General features: G+C 38.2%; 1 protein-coding gene across 2 annotated transcripts in view; it reads left to right on the forward strand.

Annotated features, from left to right (window-relative positions):
* CSE1L (chromosome segregation 1 like) overlaps window positions 1-16,008 on the forward strand; it is a 35,048-nt gene extending 19,040 nt beyond the window's left edge. For both annotated transcript variants that reach the window (XM_043885122.1, XM_043885123.1), the window contains exons 9-25: window positions 662-829; window positions 936-1,065; window positions 1,939-2,004; window positions 2,415-2,617; window positions 3,072-3,156; window positions 4,194-4,255; window positions 6,219-6,355; window positions 7,467-7,570; window positions 9,277-9,374; window positions 10,586-10,736; window positions 10,880-11,088; window positions 11,459-11,556; window positions 11,659-11,744; window positions 12,265-12,346; window positions 13,516-13,662; window positions 14,534-14,765; window positions 15,414-16,008. In XM_043885122.1, the coding sequence (XP_043741057.1) occupies window positions 662-829; window positions 936-1,065; window positions 1,939-2,004; window positions 2,415-2,617; window positions 3,072-3,156; window positions 4,194-4,255; window positions 6,219-6,355; window positions 7,467-7,570; window positions 9,277-9,374; window positions 10,586-10,736; window positions 10,880-11,088; window positions 11,459-11,556; window positions 11,659-11,744; window positions 12,265-12,346; window positions 13,516-13,662; window positions 14,534-14,765; window positions 15,414-15,503 (2,148 nt within the window). In that variant the 3' untranslated portion in view covers window positions 15,504-16,008. The remainder of the gene's footprint in view (window positions 1-661; window positions 830-935; window positions 1,066-1,938; window positions 2,005-2,414; window positions 2,618-3,071; window positions 3,157-4,193; window positions 4,256-6,218; window positions 6,356-7,466; window positions 7,571-9,276; window positions 9,375-10,585; window positions 10,737-10,879; window positions 11,089-11,458; window positions 11,557-11,658; window positions 11,745-12,264; window positions 12,347-13,515; window positions 13,663-14,533; window positions 14,766-15,413) is intronic.
* Window positions 16,009-18,037: the final 2,029 nt, after the last annotated feature.

The following is an 18,037-nucleotide window of genomic DNA, read 5'->3' on the forward strand; positions in this document are numbered from 1 at the left end:
AGTGTAGCTGGGTTTTAGTAAAACTGTACTTCAGAAACTAGGCAGCAGCTTGACCCCTGCTTTAGGTGGTTGTTTAACATTTTACAGTAAATGTGAAAGTGTTAGTCACTCAGTCCTGTCTGACTCTGCAACCCCATGGACTGTATGTAGCCCACCGCGCTCCTCTGTCCATGGGATTCTCCAGGCAAGAATGCTGGCCATTGCCTTCTCCAACATTTTATAACCAAACTATTATTTGTGAGAATGTTATAGTATTAACTTATGGGGAAGAGAGCACATTTTAATATATTTGAAAATGAGAACCTTTTGAGAGATAGCAAGACTACATTAGAAATGGAAGTGTGATATGATTGATGTTTATTGCTCAGATTTTTTTAGAAGTATATTATTTTCAATTTAATATGTAAATATTTTGTAATCCAGCAACCGGAAGAAAGGGCTTTATTTAATTTGAAAACTTCTGATAACTGTTCTCATTGATGAATAAATAAGAAGCATTTTCATATTTTATTTATTTGAAAGACCAGGTAAACAAATTTGCAGTGGCATAGATGTGTTTACAGCACTTTGAATTTATAATTTTTGAAGAGTTTGGCTACTCTCCGTGTTTATGGTAGCATTGAAGTTGTATGTTTGAGTCTTCTGTTTTCTCTTATGTGAGGATGAAGAGGAAGCAGGCTTACTGGAGCTCTTAAAATCGCAGATTTGTGATAATGCTGCACTTTATGCACAAAAATACGATGAAGAATTTCAACGGTACCTGCCTCGTTTTGTCACAGCCATCTGGAATTTACTAGTTACAACAGGTCAAGAGGTTAAATATGATTTGGTAAGATGATGGTGGAGACAAATAATTAAGGCATCCCCCTCCCTCCCCCGTGAAGTAAATGATTCAGTTTGCTCTTAAATATGCTTATTTTTGTGTTTTATTCCAGTTGGTAAGTAATGCAATTCAGTTTCTGGCTTCAGTTTGTGAGAGACCTCACTATAAGAATCTCTTTGAGGACCAGAACACGCTGACAAGTATCTGTGAAAAGGTTATTGTGCCTAACATGGAATTTAGAGGTAATTGTGGAAAGCTTTTTCAGGAGATTAGTTAAAAGCTCATTTTTTAAAAGAGTAAATTAGTGTTTAAATTTATGTTATTGTAAAATTAACTTAATTAACATTGAATTAATGTTAGTGTGAATTTAAGAAGTCTTCTCTGTGTTGCTTTTTGTAACAAATTCAGTCTGCGTTTTATTGGATTTCATATTTTACCAAGGCAAAAGCTATTTTTGAATAGCTGACTTGAGACTAGAAGTGATTGATAACTTTTAAATACAGAATTGAAGCCCACCTAGTTCGTGCTTTAAGGTTAAAACAGTCCTAAGAGTCTATTTGTATAGGATGTCTTTCTTATGAGTAAGAAGAGCAGTCATTAGATCATTCAATCTGGAACAGACTGAGGAAATAAAAGTGTAACATGGGGTTCTATTTCCTTTCCTTTTCATAAAACCATATTTAAAGGACAGATCTTTATTCTGATACTGTCCTACTTGTTTTGGTGTTGAAGTGACTTTTCTGAAATAATGGTGATGGTAGTGGTTAGGCGGTTGTTTAATGTCTTTACTTGTCAGAATGAAGAGCTGGCCTCCCTGGATTGATCTCCAGCACTTGGGAAAGTTGGTGATAAAGTGCAGTTCTGTGTACGCTCACATTAGAACAGTGAGCCTGTCTCACAGCTGTGTAAATTACCTGTTACCTAAGCTTTCTGGGTAGCATTTACTGCTCTAAGAACAATTAGTAAGAGTATGTGAAATAGTCATTGGTTGGGAAAGAACACTTCGCGGTAAAGCACGGTGGTTCCACATGCTCTTCTGCATACCCAACTGTAAAGCTAGAATGACCTGCCATGTCTTGTAAGAGGTGATCTGAAATGTCATCTTGCTTTTGCAGCTGCTGATGAAGAAGCCTTTGAGGATAATTCTGAGGAGTACATAAGAAGAGATCTGGAAGGATCTGGTATGTTGATTTTTAACTGTTGGTCTCTTAGGAGCCAGTGTTAAAGTAGCTCTTTTTTTGATAGTTACGAGGAAGTAAGGGAGTCAGGGTAAGTGTCATTTCAGCTGTCTTTCTCTGAGAACTGTTTTCCTTCTTTAATTTGTGCGTGGTAAAAAGCAGCCCTTATATGAGCTATATCGAAGTATCAGATGTTGAATCATTTGTCTTCTCTTTTTTTATATACTTATTAGTATTTATCATACTATGATCTTTTAGTTCCATTATCATTTTTTGTTTGTGGGGAGAGAATTTTTTTTCATTATTTTTTGTTGCTTATAGCTATCAGATGGCAATTTGTTTTCATACAAACTTGATCAGTTGGTTGGTGGTTGCTTCTTTCTCCCATGATGTATTTCCCTTTGATTTTGTAGATATTGATACTAGACGCAGGGCTGCTTGTGATCTAGTTCGAGGATTATGCAAGTTTTTTGAGGGACCCGTGACAGGAATCTTCTCTGGTTATGTTAATTCCATGCTGCAGGAATATGCCAAAAATCCATCTGTCAACTGGAAACACAAAGATGCAGCCATTTACCTGGTGACATCTTTGGCATCGAAAGCCCAAACACAGAAGGTAACTCTTTTCAGTATATTTTTGTTTCCAAAACATAGTTGTCCTTTAGCACGGAAGTAAAAAAGAAGTGATATATTTCTGGTTATATAGCCTACTCTGCTAGATAATGTGTTCTGATTAGAACTCATAGTCTCCAGAAATGACTTTATGTTGATGTATTAATTACATGTTTCTTATAGACCACAGTATAAATGATACACTTGTTTCTTTAGGTGACACTCAGTATAGGAGACTTGCTAAGCTTAAATTTAGCTGTTCTTTAATTTAGGGAAGTTTCTTTATTATCTATTAAACCAGTCTAATTTTTTTTTTTTTTTAAACCAGTCTTATTTTATATGTAAGCAGCTTATGTTTTGAAGTATTTATCTTTAACCTGGTTTTCTAAAGCTGCCTAAATTTCCATTGTGGTAGATTTATACAGGTAGTTCATGTTACTGTTATGAATGTTTTTTAGCATGGGATTACACAAGCAAATGAGCTTGTAAACCTGACTGAGTTCTTCGTGAATCACATTCTCCCTGATTTAAAATCAGCTAATGGTGAGTTTTGTGAAATGTTTTTAATACAACTTACAGTGTACCTGTAATTCTTATGTGCACTGTTATTTTAAACTACCAAATGAATGCTGTCGTGGCTCTATATCATTCATGATACTGAAAACAGTGGCTCCTATCCTTGCAGTTACGTCTGTTGGATAAAATTTCAAACAACCGTTCAAACACCTTGCCCAGGTGAAATTAACTTTCCCTAAAGAAAATGTTGCTTATATAGAAGGAAAAGAGGAACAAGTGAGACTGAATTGTCAATCAGTTTTGTTATCCTAATAATTTCACACTAGAAATCATACTTTGGTTTTTGTTTTCCTTCTCATTTAAAAAAAAAACTCTTGGGAATTCCCTGGCGGTCAAGTGGTTGGGACTCTGTGCTTCACTGCTGAGGTGTCCCGGGTTCAATACCTGGTCAGGGAATTAAGATCTCACAACATGGCCAAAAATAAAACTTAAAAAAAAATGAACTCATAAAAATGAAAGTAAATTTAAAGCACTTGAGATTAATAGATGCTCAGGATACTTTCATATGTTTATAAAAGTATGTTACAAGATAGATGTATTGTGGAAATTTTAAAATCACTGAACAGTAGGGATAACATAAAGAACTTCCATGTTACTACTAGCTTCAAGAGTTTTTGACAGTTGGCCAATATTCTGTCCCTTTTGCTAGTTAGTGTACTTCCCACTGCTCGTGTAAGCTCATCTAGAGAGACTTGCTCCTGATTCAGAATAGCTCCAGTTCTGGGAAAAGATACTGTCATTATTTCCCGTGGCCCAAATCATTTTTGTTCAATTACATAAGTAACGTATGTTCCTTTGTAGTGAAAATTAAACATAAAGGTGAAAAAAATAAAATTATTCTTAAACTTACCAGAATTAATAGTTGTGTGGTAGATCATTATATAATTAACTAAGCTTTAATTACTTGACATTTGCTTACCAGAACCATATTTTTAAAATCTGATAATATTGTGACTGATTTGAGAGTAACAGTTAAATAACTGACTTTTTATTTCTTTTAATAGTAAATGAGTTTCCTGTTCTTAAAGCTGATGGCATCAAATACATTATGATTTTTAGGAATCAAGTAAGTAGCTTTTCATTTATATGTTACATGCCACTTATTCTCTTAAGAGCTTTATTGTATACCAGCTTCTCTTCTCTTCTATTGTGCAGTCATATTTGGTATCCACATCTAACAAAATTAACAATATCTCCTTCAGAACTTAAGATACAAGGCCGTGATTACTTTTGCTTAGTTTCTCAAAAATATTGTTTACACATTGCTTATGGTTGATATGTCTCATGTCCCTTAGTTTACAACAAAGGGGTCCTTCTTCCCCTTTCCTACGCCTTTTTTTTTTTTTTTTTTTAAAGAAACCAGTCATTTATCTTGTAGAGTTTCTCATTCTGCCTTTGGCTGATTGCATCCTCAGTGGTATAATTTACCTCTTGTTCCTCTGTTCCCTGTATTTCTCATGTGAGGTTAAGAGTGATGATCACATTTTTTATTTGAGGTATAGGTAACCTTAATATAGAATTCACCATTTTTAAATGTATAGTTGTGTGGTTTTTAGTATGTTTATTCTTTTGCACAACCAACATTACTGCCTCATAGATTAATTAATTACCAATTTGAATGGGGAAAACGGGATACAAGTTTCTGTGTTTTTCCCCTTTATAAGTTCAGAGTAGTGAGTTTGGTACCTTACCAACCTCCAGAGGACAAATGGGATTTTTTTTTTTTTTTTTTTTTTACTCTCTAGTGCCATCTTTGGCCAGTAGGGGCCCCATTATGTAGGGTTTTGTATCTTCTTTTCTTTTTTAATTGGAGGATAATTGCTTTATAATATTGTGTTGGTTTCTACTGTAGATCAGCATAAATCAGCCATAGGTATACATATGTCCCTTCCTGTGTTTTCTTGACATAAATTTAGTAACTTTTTAGCAGCAGCTTTTCTTTGATAATATGACACTATTTCAGGTTCATCTTGTATATTTCCTGTCCCAGACCTGAGTTTGCTACCCTTGAAGGTGGGAAATGTTACTTAGAGACCATAATCTAGATGCTGGGGAAACTGATTCTATGCTTTTTCATGAAGAGATCCGGGAAATAAATAATACCAATATTATCAACAAAGTAGTACTAAGTGCCATTTGATTTCTTTGTGTATCTTATATCCTTAGCATATTATCCTATTGGATGGATAGTCAAGAAATAACTGTTTAAAACAACTTGAAATTATTCTGCATTTTTGCTACTAACTTGATAAATAATTAGATTCATACTTGTGGTGTTTTATTTTTCGGCGGGAGACCTGAGAAAGGTTACTTTACATGCCTCCAAAGTCAGGCAGGGTACATTCAGAAAGGTCTAGCTTTCCTCCCTGTTCCTTCTCTCTTCCTAAAGGTAACCATTTTTTTACTGAGTTTTGGTTTGTTTCCATTATTTAATTTTGAAAATATAACCTACAGTTGTCCCCTATCTATTTATATATTTCCCGCTCTCCTATACAGAAGAGAGTTTGCTAAACAGTTTTTCTGCGTTTTTTCTTCTTTGGCTGCACCACATGGCTTGCGGGATCTTAGATATTCTAAAGTTTTAGAAGTTTTTAATGAAGAGTAGTATGCTTATGTTTATGCCTCCCCTCTCACCTTTGTTTTTTAAAGAAGAGAAAATGAGGCACAAAGAGCTTGAGTGATTTTTCTAAGAAACTTGCTAGTGGAAAGTATAGTTCCTAAGATGAATTAAATCAGTCTGCTTATCCATGATTTCTTTTTTACCCTAAAGTCATAGCTTCATGCTCAGAGCTAGAGAATTGGTTGGAAAAGTGAATGTGAGTTGAACCGTTGCATGGAAGAAGTTTTGATTTCTCACCTGTATCCTATCATCTCCATTATAATAGTAGCTGGAAATTAGAATCAGATTCTAACTGATTTTTAAAATTAGGTTCTAACTTTTTAGAGTCAGCAAAGCATTCTCTTCCAGTTGGCTTTTACTCAAAGACGGCATCAGTGAGTTATGGCATACATATTGTTGTCTTTTTCAGGTACCAAAAGAGCATCTTTTAGTCTCTATTCCCCTCTTAATCAATCATCTTCAAGCTGAAAGTATTGTTGTTCATACTTACGCAGCACATGCTCTTGAGAGACTGTTTACTATGAGAGGGCCTAATAGCGCCACTCTGTAAGTATTTGACGTGTATATTTTTTCATCTTGGGGTGGCGACCATCGGTACTGGTTAGAGATAGCTCAGTGTATTCATAATTTCATTAGAAGTTAGAAAAATAAATGTGAATATTTCACTCATTTATACAAATATGTCTCATTCCAAAAGGATTTGAGACCATGCCAGAGTAGCTATGTTACGACAGTAAAGTTAAGTGGAGGAGATTGGAGCAAAGGAAAATAACTGGGGTGTGAGGTTAATAAACAGAGGTTTGTCAGAGTATAGTATAGTAAGGAAACTCAGAACTTCTTTGTGGAATCCTCTAGCAACCACGGCAAAGAGAGAAACCTGGTGGGTTAAAATGTCCATAATGTCTGTGAGATTAAAACTAGAATGGTGATTCAGAAGGCATCTCAGAAGCAGGCCTTGGTTAAGGGAATACTGTGCAGTAGCCCTTTTACCTGGCTGTTCTTGTCATCTTACTTAGTGCTGAGACGAGACACAGCTGAGTGAAAGTAATTCTCTGGGTGTCAAGGTAGTGGCTCTTGAGGCCTATTGCAAGGATAAAAAGGGGATTGGATGGTCTGAGTGCCTTTCAGACCTTTCTTCAGCAGTGTTATTTCTTGAAAACTGAGCTTTGGGTTAGAGATGGAAAGCATTCTGGGTTCTTTTCTTCATCGAGAACTTGAAGTCCAGATACACTCAGTGGCTAGTTAAGGATTAAATGGTTATCCTTTGAGGTGAGTTAAGACAGTACTGTCTTCAGGCTCAGAATTTATGCAGAAAAGAGTTCTGAACTTGCTCTACCTCCTGGAAAGCTAGGTGATTGAGAGTACCGGTTCCATTCTCAACATTGACAGGTGTAAACTAGTGATGATCTCAGCAGTTTAGACAATGTGGGTTTGCCTGGTTTGGGGTTTGTTTAATTGTGATTGGTCTCAGACATGCCTTCTTAGGAACTTAACATGAGTACATGTAAAAGAAATCTTTTCGTAAGCGGTGTACCAATTGTCAGTGGTGGGAGATGGCTCGCTTTATGCCAAGAAGTGTGATTTAGTAGTTGCCAAGGGTATTCCAGAGTGACACTCAAGAGTTGGTGGTGACTGAAAGCTGTTTTTTCATCTATAGCTTTACAGCTGCAGAAATCGCACCGTTTGTTGAGATTCTGCTAACAAACCTTTTCAAAGCTCTCACACTTCCTGGCTCTTCAGAAAATGAATATATTATGAAAGGTAGGCCATTTCCCTGGTATACAGACTCTAAGCATCTAATCTCATAGACTGCAGGGGTGGTCAACACTGAGTTGTAGTTCAGGTTGTGTTGAGAATTTGGTAGGTTTAGATATTTTTAAATGAAAAATACTACTGTTAACAGTGTTTTCAGAGAAAGTTTTACCCTAACTTGATATAGAACTCCTCTTATTAAACCATTTCAAAAATAAATAAATAAACCGTATCAAACTCCTTTTTTCTTTTCCTTGACTGACACTCGAGGGCAGAGATGAGCTGGGACTACATTTATTGACAGCATGCTCTGCTGGGTCTGGGTGTGAAACCTGGGTGTGTCTGATGGACCCCACACAGATCTGCCTTCATAGACACCACTGCCGAGGAAGCAGGCAGCTAGCTGTAGGCACCTTTGCTGTGTTAGGGGAGTGTCTTAGTAACAGTTCTGGGACATTCCAAGAGTCCGGCACAGTTTATATGACACATAGGAAATGGTTTGGAGAAGGAAATGGCAACCCACTCCAGTATTCTTGCCTAGGGAATCCTGTGGACAGAGGGGCCTGGTGGGCTGCTGTCCATAGGGTCGCACAGAGTCAGACACGACTGAAGCGACTTAGCAGCAGCAGGAAGTGCTTTTCGAAGAAACTGCTCCCAGTGCCTCCGGCTTGGTCAGTCAGAACCCTTAGGTGGTTGGGTGGGTGTATATGCATGTGTTTCTGTTTGTAAGTGTGTATCTAGGTATATTTGTGTTTTCAGCACTGTATTTCTCCCAACAGTGATGTGTAACTACTGTTGTTTAATGTCCATTTTTTGAGGCAGCCGACTGGTCCGAGGTCTTCATTGCTGTGTTCCTAGGGTGTGCAGGAGCATGTATGTAGTATGGAGCAGCTTCCCAGTAAAGACTGTTGTATGCGTGAATGCAGGGATTCTGTGCCAGCCCAGTGGAGGGACGCTAATCCACCCTGTAACCTCGGCTTTCTAGCAAGTGGTGTCTAAGCTGAGCTGCAGGATAGGGGGCGGTTAGCTACTTGCAGGGCGAGCCTTTGGCATCACAGCAAAGTTTAGGAGGAAAGAGGATAGCTTTCTGTCCTGTGTGCCTGGCATGTTGTAGATGCTCTACTTAGTAACCTTCTATTCCATTTGTGTAGAAACAGCCATCATATAGTTTTAGCCTAATGTATTTATCTCTGCTGCCCAGTGTTTTTTGGGTGTCTGTTAATGAACAGTTAATTTCACAGTATGGGCCCTCTATCGCTTGCTGTGTATTTCTGGATTTTTCTCAGGCTCCTCGTCTCTCTTTTGTGGGAAGATGGGCAGGTGGCCTTCTGTTTCAGCTAGTGGTGGGTTGTGATGTTTCCAGGGGACTGTAGGTAAAATCCCATGCCACTGGTTGCTGGTGAAGGAGACTCCCTTCCACATGCTGCTCCCTGCGTCTGCCTCCTGCTTCGCTCACCTCCTCTTTACCTGCCTCTTTAGTCACTTCATTGTTTCTTACTGTCCCTTAAGCCTTCTGGAAATAACAAATAAATAAATAAATTTTGTTGCCTGATTTTAGAAAGAAGGGAAATTTTAGATTATTTTTAAATGTAGAGAGCTATCTGAGGGTTGTTTCAGAGCCTTAAAATTTTATTTTATGAATCAGAAGACTCTTCTCCCCCAAGAAGTGTTATCCTGAGGCTTAATTACACTGTCTCTGCTCTTGTATTTTACAGCCATCATGAGAAGCTTTTCCCTCCTACAGGAAGCCATGATCCCCTACATCCCTACCCTCATCACTCAGCTCACACGGAAGCTGTTAGCTGTCAGTAAGGTAACAGAGCCAGTTTTCAAAGTGCGGTTGCTTTTTAACCTAAATGCTTCAAACTCTTTGAGCCTCAGAACTCCTTGGCAATCAGTCGGACAGGGAAAGATCTATGAATTCTTCCTGACCAGCAGTTAATATATGATTCTGAAAGTGTGGGGTGACATAGATTGGAGACATGGCAGCAGTCACCTCTAAGTGTAAGCTCAGAAACTTTAAAACGTTTTATTCTCACTTTCCAAAGTAACGTGTTCGTTGAAGAGAATTGAGAAAGTACAATCTGAAATAATCTTAGATGGAAGAAGTAGGCTTTGCCCCAAATGGACACAAAAGAGGCTATTCAGATTAATGTCCTTTTGTGTCTCTTCTTTCTGACTCATTTCCCCCAAAATAAAGTTCACTCCTTCTTTGATCAAAAATTTTACAGATATTTTGATCCATATTTAAATATTAATACCAAGTTTTAGAAAAGAAAAATCTGTTTAAGTCCAATAAAATTCATGTGTAGATGGTTATTGTTAATTATTCTATTAAAAGGAGATGAAGTCCTAGAAAGTATTAGGGAGACTTTGAGAATACTGATCATTTTTCCATTGAATCCTGGGTTAGTGTCTAGGGCCTACTTGGGTTTTGGGGAATTGAGAGAAAAGAGAGTAAGGTGTCTCCACTTTCACCTGGCCCTGTGCTGCATGTTCATCTTCAGTTCCTCAGCTTTATATGGTAGCCTTCAAGAGATTTTGATTGAAAGCGAAAATTGAAAACCGCTGGTTTGAAGGATTGCTACTGCAGGTGTAGGCATACGGAGGCCTGCAGAGGTTAAGGTTTGCCTGAGGTCCCACACCAGGCCAGAGGCAGGGTCGGGCCCTATATGTCCCAGTTCGTCTCCTCCATCCCTGTTACAGCAACGGCGCTGGGGGAGCACGCAGGCCTGCAAAAGTCCCTCATAAACACTGGGAGCTGGGGTTTGTGCGGTCACCTTCCTGTGCCTCTGAAGTATTTCTCATAAGTAAACATTTGCCCGTTAAAAATAAAGTCCATACCGGCATTAGTATTACTATTTCATTTTCTGAATTTTCAAGTCACTATAAAATTTTAACATCTAGGCTTTTTAGTATAATTGGTGTTTTTCTTCTTAATAATGTTTTCAGTAAGGTTAAATGTGTTTTAGGTAGTGAATTACATTATTAGACATAAGCTTTTTATTTATTTATTTTTTTCAGAACCCAAGCAAACCTCATTTTAATCACTATATGTTTGAGGCAATATGTTTATCCATAAGAATAACTTGCAAGTCTAACCCTGCTGCTGTTGTAAATTTTGAGGAGGCTTTGTTTCTGGTGTTTACTGAAATTTTACAAAATGATGTACAAGGTAGGTAAAGAAAGTTATTTTCTTTCTGGTTGATTAAAAATTATTCAAGTGATTATAAAATGCAATCTGCCTAAGAGATATGTGTCTTTTGCGTCAGGGCCATTAATTCTGAAGCTGAAAGCTGTTTTTACTTTTATCAACAGAATTTATTCCGTATGTCTTTCAAGTGATGTCTTTGCTTCTGGAAACACACAAAAATGACATCCCGTCATCCTACATGGCCTTATTTCCTCATCTCCTTCAGCCAGTGCTTTGGGAAAGAACAGGAAATATTCCCGCTCTAGTGAGGCTTCTCCAGGCATTCTTAGAACGAGGTTCAAATACAATAGCAAGTGCTGCAGCTGACAAAATTGTGAGTCAGATTTATTTTGATATAACTAACTTTTAAGATAACTGAGAAACTAGAGATGGCAGATTCTTTTTAATTTTTAAAAAATTTCTTAAAGTGAACTTACTATAAAGGGAATTAGTAGAAAATGTTAACATACATTTTATTAGAACTAGGTATCCCTTAGTTATTTATCTCTTTGGTAGAAACTTAACATTGAGGGCTTATTATTTGGGATTTTTCCCCCCCTCTATACTTCAGAGGTAAGACAGAGAAAATGCTATTTAGATAATTAAAGCATGCACTCTTTTCCAAAACAGATCACCTGTTTAACTTTCAGAATAATTAATCCTTGCCTCTTTAACTAATTATTATTTAATCTAATTTGTTGTAGCCTGGGTTACTAGGTGTCTTCCAGAAGCTGATTGCATCCAAAGCCAATGACCACCAAGGTTTTTATCTTCTAAATAGTATAATAGAGCACATGCCCCCGTGAGTATGAATACAGCTTCATTGTACATTTAATTGAGGAGTCCGTTCGGGACTCAGAAAAATGCTGGATTTATTTTGTTGCTTTTTTGTTCAATTCTTCAGTGAGTCAGTTGACCAATACAGGAAGCAAATCTTCATTCTTCTGTTCCAAAGACTTCAGAATTCCAAAACAACAAAGTTTATCAAGAGTAAGTAAAGTCATTTGAGTTTTCCTACAGAAATTTTTTATCATCTATAAATTTTATATATAAAATATTTTAAGATGCTTCTATTCTCTAAACTAAGTCATTTTCAATATACTATGCTCCAAAGGTTAGCTTGTAAGTTTAAACATCAAAATATTTTTAATAGAAAAATCATAAAGAAATATAAATCAGAGAGAGACCATATGTAAACCTTTTGTCCCTGTTGGCTCAGATGGTAAAGAATACACCTGCAAATGCAGGAGGTGTGGGTTTGATTCTTGGATCAGGAAGATCCCCTGAAGGAAGTGGCAACCCACAGCAGTATTCTTGTCTGGGAAATCCATGGACAGAGGAGCCTGGTGGGCTACAGTCCATGGGGTTCGCAGAGTCAGACACGACTGAGTGACTAATGCTAAGTTGTATTAAAAGGCCAGTATTGATGCCAAGCTATTTGGCAGACTTTGACTGAATTGCTTATTTAATGCAGTCCTCTGTATTGATACTCTACATCTCCTTTCAACAGGTTTCTTAGTCTTTATTAATTTGTATTGTATAAAATACGGGGCGCTAGCACTGCAGGAAATATTTGATGGTATACAACCAAAGTAAGTCTGCTTTTATTATTTATCATCCTGTTTTCAAAAACAAAATGTTTTATAGATGGCTGTATAGTTCTTGACACAGTTATAATATCTTTGTGGTTTCCAAAATATCCTTGTGGGGGGAGGTTGGGCTGTACAGAAAATACCTGCAAGCATTTTTCTATTCCTAAAGGTCCCTGCCCCTGCCCGCTGTGTTCTTTACAGCCAGGGCTTTATGTTGTGTGAGATGTCTGGCATGTCTCCAGGAGCCTCCCTCTGTTAGGTCAACAGTGGTTTTTCAAGTGAGAGTAGTTTGGATCAGTGAAATTTTGCTCTTGACTTAGTATATATGCATTAAGAATACAGTTAAGCAGCATTACCCATTTACTAGGGAAGGAAGGCAGTAAAGTAATGATGGAGAATAACTTCTTGAAAAAACTTTATAGATATCTGTAGTAAATCAAAAATAATTCCCGATTGATTGAAATGTGAAAAAGGAATTAACCTGAGAAGTACCAGAAAATACATTTTCTAGCTACAGGAAGTCATGCGGAGCGGAGCAGCTTCACTAAGTGCTCGTGGCATTAAACTAGCAGGGTCTTTCCAGAGAGCGAAAATACACACTTGTCAGAGATCAGAATGTCCATGTGCCTTAATATTTACCATTTCCATTTCAAAGAATTTAATAAGATAAATTCTTAATAACAGAAGTACAAACTTAAGAATTTTATACCATGTAGAATTACAGAAAACTTTAATTCCAGGATGTTTGCAACAATAATCATTGGCCAAATCATTTTTTTAAAATACAGCTTTTAACATTCACATACTTAGAGGTATGTAAGCATAGAAAGTTGGAAAGTTTATAATCCAAAAATGTTAAAACTGGTTATTGCTGGATGGTGAGGTGATAGTGATTCTTTTTTTCTTCTTGCTTATCTGTGCTCTGATTGTTAGTTCAAGATACGGCTTTAAAGATTTTCCTTGAGCGTGGCTTAAGGTGTAGTATTCACAGAAGATGGTGGCAGTTGGTCAGAATAGCAGTTTAATTTTTTTAGATCTCTTTCTTTCTGTTGACCAAAATTAGCAGCCTTTTTTTGTATTTTATTATATTCCTAAGGAGTCACTGAGTGTAAATAAGTTAGACTACTGTAATTAAATATTGAGTGAATTTATTTTGCTTTGATTAACAGAATGTTTGGAATGGTTTTGGAAAAAATCATTATTCCTGAAATTCAGAAAGTATCTGGAAATGTAGAGAAAAAGATCTGTGCTGTTGGGATAACTAAATTACTAACAGAATGCCCCCCAATGATGGACACAGAGTACACCAAACTATGGTAAGTACTCCATTCTGAAGTTTTTGGAAATTCCAGTTTCCTTCCCCTGTGATAACAAAATTAACCAAGCTTATTCTCTTGGGGGCCAAGAGAATTGGGTTTTGACCTCAGCCTCCTCTGTAGCTACCATCAAATCCAAGACATGACTTGTGGATTCTTCTGGACCTAGAAAGATTTTGTTTCCTGATTATTTTTATTTCTTTTGGCCATGCTTAACAGCATGTAAGATCCTAGTTCCCCCAACCAGCGATCAAAATTGTGCCCCCTGCAGTGGAAGCGAGGAGTTTTAACCACTGGACTACCAGGGAAGTTTGGGGGGAAAGTCATGGACCCCTTAGAGAGACTGCTGAGAGTCCCTGGTCCAGGTGATCTCTAAGGCTTTTACACAGTCACTGCATTAAACTGGCTTAAGTCTTTAAAAGGAGAAACTGAATAGGCAGAAGGCCTTAACATGCTGTGCTTGATGTCTTGCTCCTTGATGACCTGGCTTTTCTTGACCCCTTCCTCTCCCTTACGGTTTCAGTCAGGCAGCCTCTTACATCAGATGATCTGACAACTTGAAGCTTATTTCTTCTAACTTAAAACCATTGAATCTCCTCAATTTGACTTCACACACATGGCCTTCCAACTAGCCTGGGTCACACAGCCAGCACTGAAAGTTCTGGGCAAAGGACATAGGCATGCTATGGCCCAAAGAATTGAAGAATGCTTTCCAGTTAGACAAAATCACTGGTGTCCGTCTTAATCTCAAGGATCCCTTACTCCTCCTGAGACGATGAGTCTATAGTTCGTGTCTCTGAAGACATTGCTCCTTTATTAATAATTTAAATCTTCCGAGAAGTTACTTAAATCTTGTCATCTTCCAATCCAGGACTCCTTTACTACAGTCTCTGATTGGCCTATTCGAGTTACCTGAGGATGATACCATTCCTGATGAAGAACACTTCATTGATATAGAAGATACCCCAGGGTACCAGACGGCCTTCTCCCAGTTGGCGTTTGCTGGGAAGAAGGAGCACGACCCTGTGGGTCAGATGGTGAACAACCCCAAGATTCACCTGGCACAGTCACTGCACAAGCTGTCCACTGCCTGCCCGGGGAGGGTAGGTGCCTTGTTCCCTCAGAGAGCGCTCCTCTTCTCTGGGCGAGTCTGATTCACTCACAGAGCTGTGTGGGCGGGCACTGAAGTGCCTGTTTCCCTTGTTCAGCACAGTCGAGCTCAGGTAGTCACAGGCAAGGTCTCTCTTAAGTGATAGGCTCTTTTTTCCTTTATGATGTGCAAATGATTTTAGGAGTAAAGACAAAGTGGAGGATAAAACCCTTTGACTAGAAATGTATTTATTTCAAAGAATGAAGTAATCCTTCCATTTTTAAAATAGAGGTATTAATGTTTTTAAGTGCAACATATTCAGAAATAATGGACCATAGATTAAATATAATAATGGTTTTATATTGCATTAGCCAGAAACAGTCTTACAAATTGTCAGAAAATCTATATTTTTGGTTGTTTTATTTTGGAAAATTTAGGACATAACTTAGTGTAATAAATACTCATGTTTATTACAGACCTTCACTAAGTAATTTGAGAGCAAGCCTTAGGCATCATGTCTTTCACCATGAGTACGTCATGAGGCATCAGTAACCAACGGGACTTGATTTAAGCAGCCATAATACCACTATCACACTGAACAATGAAACAGTAACTCCTGTGGGTCCACGTTTTAGATCTGTCATCTGTTTCCCGTCTGTAGGTCCCCTCAATGGTGAGCACCAGCCTCAATGCAGAAGCGCTCCAGTATCTCCAAGGATACCTTCAGGCGGCTAGTGTGACGCTGCTTTGAACTGCCCTCTTTGAACTGGCTTAGTCCAGAATGGCTTCTGAGGACATCACGTAGGCACCTGAGCACAGCTGCATTAAAACAACGCGTGTTCTTTCTGAACTTGTCCATTAAATGTTGTTTTAAGCTGAACCGTGAGCAGATTAGTTTTGTGTGATCATATTGAGTGACTTTGTCAGTTTGCAGCTACAAAGGCAAGCATTACTAGCTTAGTGTATGACATTGATTTCAGCATTTGCACTGTACTGTTCTGACAATTCTAACATTTTGACGGACACTGACTGTGGAGACACTTTTTCTGTTACTGAGTCCTTTTGTTTCAAGGCTGTTGCCATTCGTATTTCTCTTGTCCTTTGTGTTTTTGTCTGTTTCCTTAAGCTTTTACTGAAAATGTGAATAAGCAAAGAAATCACTTGTGTAACTTACCAAGAAGTGCACATTTCATAGTTTTAAATCTGTAATCAGCAATAAAAAAAAGTCCTAAAATATGTATCCAAGAACATCTTCAGGGCAGGTTTCTGGCGCTGATATTTTTATAATGAAGAATTTAAGTTTTTCCTCTCCTGGACTCCATAAAATCCTAATTTCTAAACAATTCACCTTCAGATTACCTAGTCTTTTTTTAATAAGGGAAAGGGAACATCACTGCAGGTTTGAGGCTTGTGTGTTAGAGAACTTTCAACTAGCCCAGTTCCTGGTGGCAACGTGAACCTTGGGAAGTGGTTTCCTCTGAGTTGTGAAGCCAGCAGAGCATTTCTTCCCAAGGCTGTTGGGACTGCTTTAGGCGGTGCCGGTGTTTGCCCCTGTTACGGTGTCTGTCTTCTCTGCAGGTCAGAGGTTCCTTGGAACTTTCTGAACCATGGCATCTGTCTTGGCAAAGACTGCCAGCCTGGCTCCTCCCTGGACCGAGTCCAGAGTTCCGTGGCCTCTGTCTTTAGAGGATAAAGAATCAGACTTACCGACGTGGGGAGGCGCAGTTTTTATAAAGGATGCGGGTGTCTGTTTAGTGCAGTTAGACCAGAATCTGATTCTGTACAGATTATGTGGTTTTTTTTTTTTCCCCACCTGACTTGAATGCTTTATTTTCTTCACGTTGGTTTTGTTCTGTTGCTTGAGAGATTTCCAGTTTAATCTAGTTTACTTGTACCTACCAACCTAATTATTTTTGATCTGAGTAGTAATGGAAGCATTAAATCACATTTACTATGTAGCCAAAGTTGTCACTGGCAGATGAATATTGAGATCTGTTTTTAAACTATGAGCATGATCTAGTACAGATGAAGCATCTGAAATGGCAGAGTTGGTGCTGCTTTGGCACTTGGCGGACCTCTGGTTCTGAGCTTGCTAAAGCTGCTGGGTAACAGCTGAGTGGGTGCTGGCAGGTCAGTGTTCTGGAGGACCCTGGTTTCAGCGTCCTCATCAGTCTTCTGAGTTTGAGTTCTGAATTTCTTCTTTGGTTAAAATGAATGAAAGACCATTTCACTTTGTGACTGCACCTCTTAAAATAGTTCTTGAACAGGAAGGCTGGTACTTGCATTCTTTTTACTATAGCATAGTTCATGAATATTTTGTTAAAATTTTTTTTTAATGTTTAAAATTGAGATTTCTTACTGCATCCAAGACAGTTTTTATATCTATCTTTATTAAGTTTAAAAGATGGGAGGCTGGAGTTGCTGTGGTGTGTTTTCCAGAAGTCTCAGTGACCGTTCCTCAGTGGTGGTGCCAGTTGTCTGGGTGTGTGAAGAGCTGGGTTTAAATCACATGTCTGCCACTGAGGCCGTGACCTCCACGGTTCTATTTCCTCTTCTGAAAAAGGAGAATACCACTACTTACCGTCAGGATGGTTTTAACAAATCAACATGGTAGTACTTAGGAGAACCTGTAGAGGACTTGTCAGTACGAAGCTGTCAGTTAGTTGAGTTGTTTAGGTTGGGGACGGGAAGACGAGGAGTCCTGGCCTCGGCAAAGCCCTCTTCTCAGGACGGTTGTAGACACGGGGCCATTGTCACGGAAGAGTTCTTCATGAGAGTCTCCTGCTGGACCCAGTGATTCTCCCGCCGGTTGACCATATCTCCTCTTTTATAAATGTTTTCCTTGTGGCAAATACAGGAAAATATTTTAACAATTAAAAATCATTCATATTCCTACCTTCAAGCATTTTTATTCTTTCCTAAGCAAAGTTTAGATCATTCTGTAAATAAACTTTTATAAGCTTTTTAGAAAAACCTTTTTACCATTTAAAACATTTACTTGGCAAATATAATTTTCAGTGGTTATATAGTTTTATCATTTGGATATATCATTACTAAATTATACAACCATTGTTAGGTATGTAGAGTTTTTATTTTATGAACCTTGAAGTAGACCACCTTTAGGCCGATCTCCATCTTGTTCCTGAAGGTGGAATTATTGGGCCAGTTCTCCTGTGGGAAAGGCGGTGCCAGGCTCTGACACGTCCTTGCCCACACTGGGCGTTACGTCGCTATTTGTGGGGCACAGCGGATCCGGCGTTCAGTCAGAATGTTAGCTGCATGTGG

This window comes from Cervus elaphus, chromosome 23 (genome assembly GCF_910594005.1).
Source record: "Cervus elaphus chromosome 23, mCerEla1.1, whole genome shotgun sequence".
Lineage (NCBI taxonomy): Eukaryota > Metazoa > Chordata > Mammalia > Artiodactyla > Cervidae > Cervus > Cervus elaphus.